At 37.6% G+C, this 12,984-nt stretch overlaps 1 protein-coding gene across 3 annotated transcripts in view; it reads left to right on the forward strand.

The window, feature by feature from the left end:
* glsb (glutaminase b) overlaps positions 1–12,984 on the forward strand; it is a 59,943-nt gene that overhangs the window by 33,248 nt on the left and 13,711 nt on the right. The window contains exons 12-15 of one of the 3 annotated variants that reach the window (XM_030124449.1): positions 380–556; positions 3,873–4,004; positions 5,020–5,112; positions 6,348–12,641. In XM_030124449.1, coding sequence (XP_029980309.1) covers positions 380–556; positions 3,873–4,004; positions 5,020–5,112; positions 6,348–6,497 — 552 coding nt within the window. In that variant the 3' untranslated portion in view covers positions 6,498–12,641. Of the gene's footprint in view, positions 1–379; positions 557–3,872; positions 4,005–5,019; positions 5,113–6,344; positions 12,642–12,984 lie in introns of those variants that run through there. The other 2 variants (XM_030124447.1, XM_030124446.1) reach the window with 2 other exon arrangements.

Genomic DNA, 12,984 nt, shown 5'->3' on the forward strand with positions numbered 1-12,984 from the left:
AGATTAGCCAGACTCACAATAGTGGCAGCATCATCATCCAATGGCTGTGTTAAGAGATCTGGAAACATTCCAACCTCTCAGTGACCACTTCTGGTACTGCGATGGAAAAAATACACCTTAAACTGAAAAACCATTTTACCCTTGGAGTAGAATAAAAAACAAGGCTATAAAAGTCAACAAGTTTAAATCTGTTGATAGGACACCTAAAATGGCAAAAAGGCCTCTATCAGGTTGATATTGTAATCATGCTCTCCTTTTCCTGACCTCTATGTTACCCACAAGCTGTGAAATGTGCCTTGGTTTTTTTTACCTGTATCACTTTCAAGTGATAGATTTTATCTTTGTGTGTGTGTGTGTTTTTGTGTGTGTAAATATGCAGTTATGCTCCATTGAAGTGACCTGTGAGAGTGCTAGTGTCATGGCAGCAACCCTGGCTAATGGTGGTATCTGCCCAATCACGGGCGAGCGTGTTTTGAGCCCAGAGGCGGTGAGGAACACCCTGAGCCTCATGCACTCCTGTGGCATGTACGACTTTTCAGGACAGTTCGCCTTCCACGTGAGTACATTTGACCCTGGTCTCTCTGCATTCTGGTTGGACACCTTTTGCAGTTACATGTAGCTGGTGCAACGTCAGTCTAAACAGATATGCAAAGCAGTCAGACTAGAGTTTCCACTGAGGCACGTATTTGCACTTGATATTTATGGACTATGCAGTAACTTCAGCTCAAACTGTAACATCTCATATACAGCTCTCACCTCTCACTAATAATATACAGGACCTTATGACTCAGTGCAGCAATTTTGTGCATGTGTAGGGCTAGATATCAAATGTCTGTACGTAGATACTATAAATTACAAAAAGAAATATTTGGGACTGAATTTCAAAACCTAATGTGAGCCAGAAGTCATAGAACAGGCTGATGCATACCAAAGTCTCATTATCATCCGCTTCCTGATAAAACCTGCTATGTGACTTTGGCACATTTTACAGGAGGAACAAAAAACTGTTTATGTAACAGGAAACTATGAAATATGACAAAAAAAAAATCTGTTCCTTTAATGTTGGTACTTATGATGTAATGTAAACAACTTTCACAGGAGACTGAAATTTGAAGCTATGATAGGGGAGATAGCAGGTTTTTATTCCCAACCAAAAATGTCACTTAACAGGTTTTCTCAGGAAGCCGATGTTATGCTGATGATGATTGTTATTAACTGATGTAATGTTGCATGAACACATAGTTTACCTTGACACCATAATCTAATTTATCCCCTTAAAATTTAAGATAAATGAGCTGAAAATGCTTTCAAACATATGAAAGATCTCTAATGTTGGGTTTTGTATCATTGCTTCAGTAAAAGTGTAAAATCAGTATTACTGAACAACCTTTTAATTTTCATTAACTGAATTAAAACTTTTAGTGCTGGCAGACTCTAAAACAGTGTTTTTCAACCTTGGGGTCGGGACCCCATGTGGGCTCGCCTGGAATTCAAACGGGTTCGACTGAAATTTCTTGTAATTTATAAAAATAAAAACTTACTAATAAAAATATATGTTGAGTTGAGAGAGACAATCACAATACATAAAAGAAATGACAAAGTCTGAAGCTGAAACTGAAGCACTGTGCTACTGTTTATCTTTCAAATGTTCATTGTGGCTGGTTTAAGATGCTGCAGCTCTTTCATAATTCATAGTTTGAGTAATTGTTTGTTCAGTATTAATTGTCAGCCTTGTAAATACAAGCTGGACTGACTGTACATATCCTGACCAAGGAAAATAAAATTCTCACTTTGTGCAGTAATCTCCACCTGGTTTTTCTGCCTCCGTCCATAATAATATACATTATATAGCCTAAATGTCATCTAAAATTAACATATACTTGCAACTTAGTATAGCAAACTCTTACATGATCAAAAACCAACTGATTTTGAGCAAAAAAAAAAGTGTCCATTTTGAACGTCTGGGGTCGCCAGAAATGTGTGATGTTAAAATGGAGTCATGAACCACTGCTCTGAAAAGTCACTATATATGCACTAAAGACCACTCAGTAGCCAATCAGCATTAATGCTAAAAACAACCCATGATGCCATGCCCTTTTGGTAGAGCAACAAAGTTTTGATGGTGCTTGGAGTTGGCGCTAAAATGATAATGAGCTCAGCTGTCTTGAACTATCTGCATGGCATGCTACATTGCACAATGCAGTTCTGTCCTTGTATTTAGCATTTAAGGTGCATTAACACCACCTACCACCAGGGGTGGCCAATTAAACAATAATTATATTATTTTCCCCTCATAAATTCTTGGTCTTTAGGATTTCTTGTATTTACGTTCTCAGCTAAAACTAAAATTTCAGTGTTTTGTTTTGCAATAATAATTGTTACTGACTAACTTGGGTTCACATAATCATGACACTGACTACAGTATGTTATTAAGATGCCATCATGGATTGAAAAATTTCTTGTCCTTTGATACCAAATTTCATTACCTATATTTATGAGAAGGATATTTTGTTTACAGATAACTTCATGTTGTTGTAAATGTGTTCTTTTATGTTGTAAAACTGCTTTGAGTGGAAAGTTCAAGAAACATGAATGGCACAGATACTACAATGTGATTTAACTTAAACTATCAGAGTAGTGGTCATAATGGGTACAAATGTTTTTGTGATAGAAAAAATTAAACTACGTATTTACCGCCATGTATTTTTCTTTTTGTTGAAATGTAAAATTGGCTTTGTAAAAACGATTGTCCTAGACCCAATATTGAAGCTAAGGCATTAGCATCAGGACATGTACTGAACATTTTTAGTCATACCCAACATTATACCCAACATTACTGGCTGTATCTCCCAGACCTAGACAATTCTGTTATCAACATAAAGAAATGATGCACTGCATATTGTTCAGTCAGTATGCGTGCATACTGTCACACATAGTCATCATTAATTTTCATTGATGATGGTACAGTTTCGATAGATGTCAAGTTGTAGTAAACCGGTTTATTTTTTTGTGTTGTAAACTTTAAAGACTGGAAGAATGCCCAGTGCTGAAACATAAAATTAAAGAGCAGAAAGATGGAGAATGAAAGTATCATTTTTACGTATGTTGTAAACTGCTTAGTGCGTATAAATGCTAAGGAGCTGAAAAATAAATATTTGTACCGTAATCTCCAATGTAGTTTTCTTTTTGCTAAAATGGATTTTACAAAATTGATATTGAAAAGTATTTACCAGGAACCTGAATCAAAGCCAAGGTGTTGGTACTGATATCCAGCCCTTGTTCAAATTACAATAAAACAAATACTTACACTGTATGTTTCTACAGTACTGACATGAGTCAAAACACCTCCAGTGTGTGTGACAGAGCTGACAAGTATTGTCTGTCTGTGCTGAGGTGTAAAGTGTGTTACATGACACGTTATAACGAGACACTTCCTGGTGGAAGATGAATGTAGACAGATGAAGCATGAACGTCGTCAATAGCTCAAATATCTAAACGTCTTACAATGAACCACACTTGTATTTTGTTGAAGCATTTAAAGTGAGAATGTGTTTTTTGTTCATTGTGTTGTTTGAAAGAACAGGTGTTGCTACTAGTTATATCTTTGTGGTATGCACTAAAGAGAAAGTAAAGTCTGCTAAAATGATCAGCTGCTTGTTGCTTGATATTTTTACTGAATAACCTGCAGCCAAAACAATGAAGACATTAACATTATATGGAAGAAGAATCAGATTGTATACTGCTTCAATACCATTTTATTACTGAAAACTGTCTTGAGTTACTTTTTGCTTTGGCTTTCTTTTTCATCTCAGTCCTGCAGATACACACAGCAGATACTAGATTATGTAACACGTCTGTTTTCTGTGATGCAGGTTGGCTTACCAGCCAAGTCTGGAGTATCAGGCGGTATCCTGCTGGTTGTACCCAACGTGATGGGTATCATGTGCTGGTCGCCTCCACTGGACAAGTTGGGAAACTCAGTCAGAGGAATACAGTTCTGCACGGTACATATAAGTTCTATCATCTGATCAGATGAGTGTCTGCAGCCTGTACATGTAAAGAATACACAGTACATGTGCAGAGCAGAGGCAGGGTTCATTAACGGCCCTATTCAGATCTGGTTTTAAGATGTGCGTTTCATGATCTGATTACAAGTGGACAGTCTTAAATGTCCAAATGTTAATATTTAGGTGAATCTCATTTCTGTGGTCACTCAAAGTGGACTTCCTGTCTTTTCAACTGTTTCTGTCACAATGTTAAGATGCATGGCCATTAACTAAATTGAGTGTGGACGAGAGTTAATAGTGCTGCAATGGACAAAACAAACACCGGCTCTAACAGTGGACTTTTTCCATTCCTTTGTGGCCACCATAGAGGAGAGTGAGTGGGGGATTCAGATAGGTGCAACCTACAGCTTCACTGCAAAAAGTCACTTTGTAACATCATTAACTACACCATTCCATACATAAAAGCACATGCCCTTAGTGATAACTCATGATTAGATCTCAATTTCCCCAGTGTAGTCTAAAATGTAGCACAGATTTTTCATTTTTAACCATTTTTGATAATTTCAGAAAGATTAACTGATGAATTTAGAATAATAATATCATTAGAGATTATGATTAGCTGTTTTCTTTTCTCTTGTTTATGTATACAAGAATAACGACTCGTGAAGTTGTGGTTATAAATTATTGGAGATTGTGCAATATTGTCCTTGAGGTACTCAGTCAACTTGGATAACATATTTTCAGAGTGACTCAACTTGATACTTGATGAATGATTACCAAGATATAGATCTCTTTAAAAGCTGCTTGACAGGGTGCAAGAGTCCACCTCTGCTGCTGGTCCGCTCGCATTTTTTCCTTTTCTCTTTTAATAGATATGCTGTATTTTTTCATTGTTGCTCATCTCACTGAGGTGTAAGTCATATGTGTAGTAAGAGTAGACTTGTTTGTTTATTCACTTATTTATTTATTTATCTATTTAATTCATTTATTCAACCTTCTGTTTTCATTACAGGACCTTGTTGAGCTTTTTAACTTCCATAACTATGACAACCTGAGGCACTTTGCCAAGAAGCATGACCCTCGCAGAGAAGGAGGAGACCAGAGGGTAAGAACATGCAGCAGTTTGTCTTGAGGGAATATGCCACAAACAAGACATTTTCTTTTCCAAGAATTGCTGTTACGTGTTATTCAGTCCCTAGTTCAGATGTAATGCTGTCTTTTCTGTTTGCCAATGACATGCTGAGTTCTTTACTTTTATATGCATCGCAACAATATATATAATATATAAAAAATATTTAACTTAGACTTAAAAATCTCAGTGTGCTTTTCAAGACAATCCTCTGTTGTATCTCCTTTTCTTTTTACTTTCTAAGAATTGGTTTGTTTAAATTGTTAGAGATTTGGGGTTGATGCAAGGGTTTCCAGGCATTTGTAATGTCTTAAATCATGCTTTGTTTAACTTGTTTTGTATGTTAGCTACTCTGTAAACAAGAGCTGTAGTTTAAGAAAAACAAAGCCAAAGTTGATTTTTAGTATGGACTAGTGCAAAGGCCCCCTTGTATCTATAAAGATTATTTTTATGTTATTTTATTTTTTTCTTGGGAATTTTCCCAGCCATCTCAAAAAAGTAAAAAATATTAAATCACCACGTGAGGTTCCACATAGACACTCAGGTCCACCTGATTCAGATGGAAAATACTTTGGTAGTCCCTTAACAATGTGACAACTTGTACCTCTATCACTCTGAGCCTTATTTTTCAACATAACAAACAAGAGCATATCATCCATCACATAAAGGGCTCATCTTTAGTCCTGTCCTTCAGGCTGACAATTTGTCACAGCATCACTAACCAAACATATAGGTACATAACACTTAAAATAAGGTCAAATAAGTTAAGATATGCCTAATTTTATTGTCTGCAAAAACATATTGGTCTACTCACAGGAAATTGGGTCTTTGCTGATAAGCCCACTTGGGTTCACATCCCATTCAGACACTGTACTGTTGTCACCTGCCATGGTATGTTGTAGCAAAACATTTTACACATTCAGTATGACTTTGTTAGTCACACTGAATACTCAGTAAGTGTCCAGACCTGAGAACATGTGGGTACTCACAACAGCACTCCTCAACCACAGCCTGTTGGAACATGTGCAAAGGTACAAGGGCCCAAATTTGTATTTAATATTTGAAATTTGTTTAAAAATGAATGAGTTTAGTCCATAATTACTATAATGAACAAACTTTGGCTGTGTTTTTTTCCAAACATACTAGAACGCATAACATATACACACACAGAAGGAGACTAATGTCCTATTCGTGTTCGATTGAAACAGCAGCACTCCTTCGGACCCATGGATTACGAGAGTCTCCAACAAGAGCTAGCTCTGAAAGCTCCTCTTTGGAAAAAGGTTTCTCCTACTGAGTCGCACCAGGACAGCTCCACCACTGTAGTCTATAGGATGGACAAGGTCGGCGAGTGCAACTAAAAAAACAAACCAAGGAGATCAGCCTGCCCCCCACACACACACACACCCCCACCCTCACCTGATCGTCACCTATTCCCCACCACGCCCCCCCTTCTGCCACGCCGTTGACTATTTATATAAATTATGTAGAGGATTATTTATTGCTTGTGAAGCGGTTACTGTGGGGACAGTCTGGGAAGTGTTTTTGTTTTTATGTGTGACGAGGAAAATATGGGATGAGCTCCTCATTGTTTGTCTTTTCCTCTGAATTCCAAATGAACTGTTAATTTCAGCCCGCTTGCTGCCTCAGCATGTGTAGGATGTGATGTACAGTGTACAGAATGAGCTGCTCTCTCTTTATTTCTACTCCTTAATCACATATTTCTTGTAAAATTCATGGCTGATTTTAAGTAGAATTTTTAATTTGCGTGTTTGCGGATGTTGAGATTACTTCTGAAGAATAACTGTAGCTCACACTGAAGCTCCAACTCCCAAGTTATATCAGCACATAAATGGAGCTGGAGGGTGCCCTGTAGTCCAGTGATGAATACAGTGGTAGGGCTATATGTGTGTGAGAGTTTTGGAGGATATACTTAACATATTGGAGAGCTGTGAATGCCTTGGTTTGTGTGCTGCAGCGTCTCAGCTCACATCATGAGTCATGTACTCATTTTAAAATGAGCTCTAAAGGGACCTTAAACTACTTTTCAGGTGTTATGCCTTTAAAAATCTATATGCTGAACCTAGGAGTGGGCGATATAGACCAAAAAATCACCTCTTGATAATTTCAATATATTTTTTATACCGATGTACTATAAAGAGAAGAGGAGCCATTTGGTAGCTATCAGCATGGGAACACAATAAACAAGCAAAAAAAAAACTAAAATTACCCAGGACAGATTTGATATAAATGAATGTACAATCCTGTTGCAAAAATTAAAAAGAGAAGTTATGAATAATGACAAGTACCAATGAAAGTGCACTCGTCCAATTTCACACATTCATAAACTGGATCATTGTTATATAATTACAGCAGGCCTAGTCACAAGAACAGTTTGATTTATCAAAACAAAGGAGGAAGTACATGACACCTGAATGTACACCCTATGATACATAAAGCCAGTCTTACAGTACCTTAAAGAAAGTGTCATTCAGTACACATCACATTTTCATGAAATGTTGAAACAAAAACATCAGGTATTTGTCTTAAAATACATTTCAAATCACATGAAAATATAGCCAACAACACAGACAGAGAAAGTGCTCTCCACTGTTAAAATACATCAGTTAACTGTATCTTACAAGTGTAGGTTTCCACACAGTCTTTCTGAGCTCATCATTGGAGAGTTCTCTGCCAGACTTGCTCTCCATTTCTAAAGTGAAGATGTTCCTATTGAAATATTTTTAGCCTTCACTGCTTGATTTCTTCAGTGTTAGCAGAGGCTGAAGTAGACTAACTGATCATTTCTAGTGCTGACAGACTTAAATCACTCTGGATTTAAATAGACTTGCTAGTCCAGAAGCACTGATGCCACATTAATGCTGCCGATGATGCAGTATTCTGTAAAATGTCCTATTTACACTTGAACTTACTTTGACTTATTGTTGCCCCTTCTCCACTGACATGGAAGAGGTGCTGTTCTGGTTTGCAAATCTAATTTTGAGCAAAAAAAAATTTATGATAGGTTGCCCTTGACTTGAGGTGTAACCTGCTGTGGATGTGTCATTTTCTGTAGGTTGGGAAGAGAGGATAGAGATTTCAGGTTTCAGTGGGAAAAATGTGCAGTAACTGCTGAGCTTCCTGCTGTTTTCGTATCTAATGACTTTAAGGAAAAGCTACAAAGTAGCACACGAAGGAGCAAGCAAACTGGTTGAACACAATAATGAATGATAAACTAAAATAAACTTAAGGTTTTCTTAGGCTGAAAGTGAAAAACAAACACAACCTTGATTAGAATTATTCCATGCAAAACCTCTAGAAACAGGTGCTTTGTCAGATGGCAGTCCTGCACAGGACTGGTTCAGGGAACAAATTCGGTGCAAAAAGCCTTTATGAGAAGGGGAGTACAATAATATCCTCAAAGTCAGTCAAAAATTACATGACAGTATGTACTCTGTTTTCATAACATAACCACATAGACTAAACCCACATTGACTAAACCATGATACAGTGACATTCGTCATATCGCCGACCCCTAGCAGGACAAATCACTAAACTGAGGGCTTGTTTCAGTTGCTCCCATTGAAGTTTCTCCACCTCTGGTTATATGGTCTGAGAGTCCAGGACCTGACTGCAAATGCATCCTTTTATGTGACCATGCTACTCTGCACAATATACAAGCACCTGTTATATCTGTCTGTAGGTGGTGATGTTCTCAAAGACATGCCTACAGACATCCTGACCCAAATGTTGGTGTCTGGGAAATGAGATTAGAAGGGACTCTTAATTGGGGGCACTTTTTTAAAAAAATAATGCATGTTTCAGACCTTAAAATTTATCATTTATTTTTATTGAAGTAGACCTTTCTTAATGCCTTTAAAGCAATAGAATGCACACACAAGTAGTTATTTGACAGGAGTCCAGGTGCTGGGACGGTTCCCCTTCCTTGACTTCAGCTTATACTATCGGTGTGTGGACCGTCGTTTGGGCTGCTAAATGCTGGGTTGTTTCACCAACTGAATGCACATAAATCAGTTTTGTCTGCTGACAGGAACCAGAACACTGGAGTGCAGAAATGCCAAAGATTTAGTTAAGGTCATTTTAGACGATGACATTAGTGTTTTCAGCTGTAAAATGTCCTGCTCAGTAGTTCCATTCAACACAGTTCTTCAGAAACACTCATCAGTGTTTGTCATGCTCTTATGTAAACGAAACAACCAACCAAAAACCCCAGGACAGACGTGAAAGGTCTTGACAGTCTTTGTGCATCTGCTTGGGTTCACAGTCAACGGCTCAGTGGGCTGCTGCAGCGCGATGTATATGTGTGTGTGTGTGTGTGTGTGTGTGTGTGTTTGTGGGGGTGAGTGAGTGGTGTGCATGTTTGTCGAGGTGAGGGATATGATGTCAGCTGAGGGGAGTGGTGTGTGCTTATTGTTGCATCCACCAGTTGCAGCCTCCCATATGCTCAGTTCAGCCCTCATCCAACCTTTTATGTCTAAGATAAGAGTACTGTTTATCCAGGCTGCTATCCAAAACCATCGCAGTGCACTGCAAAACACATTTGCAAGGCCTCTACATATGAGTTTCAGTTGTGTTTTGGCTTTAAGCTAAACACAGAACCTCCAAGACATTCTCTTTCACACGAAGTCTAATACATACATTTTGGCCGTACTTTGGTTCTGTTATAACGCTTTTGACTTTTTGACGGGTTGGTGTTAACAGAAAAAGAGCAATTTCTAAGATTATGGTTCGAAAAATTAACCAACACAGTACATTAATATCTTTGACATAACATCAGAAAAAGTGCCAACTTGGGCAAAAGAAAATCTGTGATCAGATATATAATCCAGTGGACTTCTCCTTTTAGTCAGATGTTTGTCTTTTCTCTGCTGATGACATCGTCAGTTTATTCTTCACCTTGTATACAGCAACTAAAAAGACCATTTCAGTTCAAGGTCCACCTAGTCTGCAGCTTTAGGATTTTATCATATCAGGACATGGCCCAGTTTGTCTTATTTGGAACACAGACCAAATGTGTTTGTAGACTTTCAGCTGAGATTCTTTGACAACATTTTATTAATTTAGGTAAAATCCTGTATACATGTGTTCAGAAAATGTATTTTTTTATCGCGAGGGAGATATCTTAAGGTAAAGGTACTAAAAAAAAAAGGAAAAATTTAAAACATTAAAAAAACTACTGTAGATGGAAGAGATAATGCATTCTTAATTTCTACAGTGCAACAGTATTTTGGGGAAATGAACTTCACACAACACACTCAGTATTGTTGTTAATGACCTTCGTGTTACTGTTCTCATGAGGTTCAGCAAACCTTCTTCCATCTACACAACCTCCTGTGCTAATGAATGTACATAAATGCAGGTGTATATAGCTTTTAGAGGAGTGTGTGTTAAGGACTGCTTATTCTATGTGTGTGGGGGATATATATACACTTTAGGTGGTCCAGTTTACTGTGATCATCTCCTCCAGGAAATAGAGATACTTGCACATGAGTGAATGTCAAGTCCACAGATGCCTTAGACAGAGGGATGTTTGATGTGATTGGGACATTTGACAGTGGGTTTGTCAGTAGCTCAAAGCTGCCAGAGCCAATCATACCCAGGTTCCACCTTGTCATGGTGGTTGTGTGTGTTTTGTTTTTTTTTGTTTTTGCCCCCCCCCCCCCAAAGTCTCGGATTTCTTGTTTTTGTTGTTTGAAGGTATGCGGTATTCAAAAGCCTCTGTCATCACTAATGGTCCTTTTATTTTATCATCAAACTGTAAACCAATGTTTTCTTCTTTTTTTTTTTTTTTTTTTACTGTTTCAGTAGTGGATCTTGGTGCTGTAGTGGATGGTTTTCAGACCCGCACTGTTGAGTTTGGTTCGTTTTCCCATTTGTGTTAGAACGCGTTAACTCAGATGCTGACCTGTTATCCCACCAACAACTGTTAAATGGAAATGGTGCCCTTGAGTTCCTGTAGAGGTGGGAACATAACCCTTACTATAATATAAAATGATTATAATACTCTGACTGCACACATTACTGTCAGTACAAACCCAGAATGTTAGCCATCGATTCTTCATTGAATGAGTAATTCACATCACAAACCTGACGAGTCTTGCGATAAATAAAATTGTGAAATACAATGAATGAGAACAATCTTTACACTTGCCATGATTTTTCATTTAACCAATCAGATGAAACAATCAGATACACTCACATTTACATTATTAGTATATGGAACAATGCTGTCTGTCATCACAGATGCCTGACTGAAACATATAATAGGTTATCAAAATAGCTGCTAGCACCAGCTTTCACCCAGTTCAACATTTATACTAGTCCTATGTTGGACCATCAGAAGCAGTGTGATTTACAACAGCAGTGAGCCAGTTTTTATTTTCAAAGGCAGTGGTTTCAAGAAAGCTATTGCAGAACAGTGTCTCATCCCAGGCTTTGACTCCAGCTCTGACCGGTGTGTGGTTTTTAGTGAAAGGCTCAGTCGTACATCAGCGGATCGAAAAGAAAAGAAAGGGAAAGGAAAGACCAGAGCTTTTCCTCCTATGCTGTAATAGGGATGTGTTTTCACTTATTGGCACAAAATGGGAAAATACTGTGTCTATAAATAACTCCAAGACTGGACCAGATCAGTGTTGACAGGAGGATTTAACCCTCTCACAACCAATCATGACTATTCTTGTCTCATCTGTCCCACTTAGCTTTGGGAAATCAGGATGTAAAGTAATAGCTCCTTTGCATGCAGGTTAATGAGCGCCGTTGAGTTTGTAATCCTCCAATCACATAAATCAAACTCCTGACCAGGGGCTTTTGAATGCCACATCAGATTTATATCATTCATATCATGTATGTAATATGTCCTGGTGTAATTTTTTTTCTCATCCTTCCTCTTGCATGCATATTTTTGTATGATTTAAAAAATGTCTTCAATTCCATGTAATCTGTATGTTTTGTTTTATTATATTTTACATGTCTATATTTTTGTTCAGTATGTCTTGGACATAAATTTTATCCCATATGACATGAAATTTGGGTCTAAATGAAACAAATCATGACATTATATTCTGATGACCTTGGAATTGTAAATGTTGTCCTCATGTTTTGATCTGAAGTGAGCTTTTTATTTCTGTGCAGTTTTAGAAGCAGGTCTTTTGGCCAAAGATTGACAAAGAAAATTAAAGCAGCATGTAAAATCCTAACAAAAATGGATTCAAAAACACACAGTTCCAAGCTCATCCCTGTCACACATCAGTCTGTTTTGCTTTCTTTTCTTGTTCCATGTGCTTGTAAATCTGTATGTGAAGGTAACTAAGACATAAAACTGTCCTGTCTGCTCAGAGGAGAAAATATCCTGAACTTTCTCCCTCTCTATCCTATTGGTTTCTCTGACTATAATTTAACTGCAGACATGACAGTGAACATATGATTTATTTGCCTTGGTGTCACTTGTATAAAACCTAATAAAGTACTGTTATTCATCATCCATACCTCTGTGACCACAACTGTTCTTTAACAACTATCAACTTTTTCTTTATAGACTCAACAACAACAAACCAGTGAGGAATGTGCAAATACCATTTGTCTCTATCAGCCTTGAGTTTCATTACATGGGGCTATCGCTGGGGAAGGGGGTGTGTTTTCTACATCTACTGAGAAAAAAGCAGGTTTCTTCATTCTTAATGCAGAGGACAAATAAGTAACTCCACTCAGTGGCCCTTTGTTCCATTCCATACGACTAACACTGCAGCATCAAAAATGCTAAAGGTTAATGTTATTTTCAAAACTTTTCCAAAGTTCATCTCTTGGTTTTTGGGGATATTTACTGTACTG

Source organism: Sphaeramia orbicularis, chromosome 21 (genome assembly GCF_902148855.1).
Source record: "Sphaeramia orbicularis chromosome 21, fSphaOr1.1, whole genome shotgun sequence".
NCBI classification, from domain to species: Eukaryota; Metazoa; Chordata; class Actinopteri; order Kurtiformes; family Apogonidae; genus Sphaeramia; species Sphaeramia orbicularis.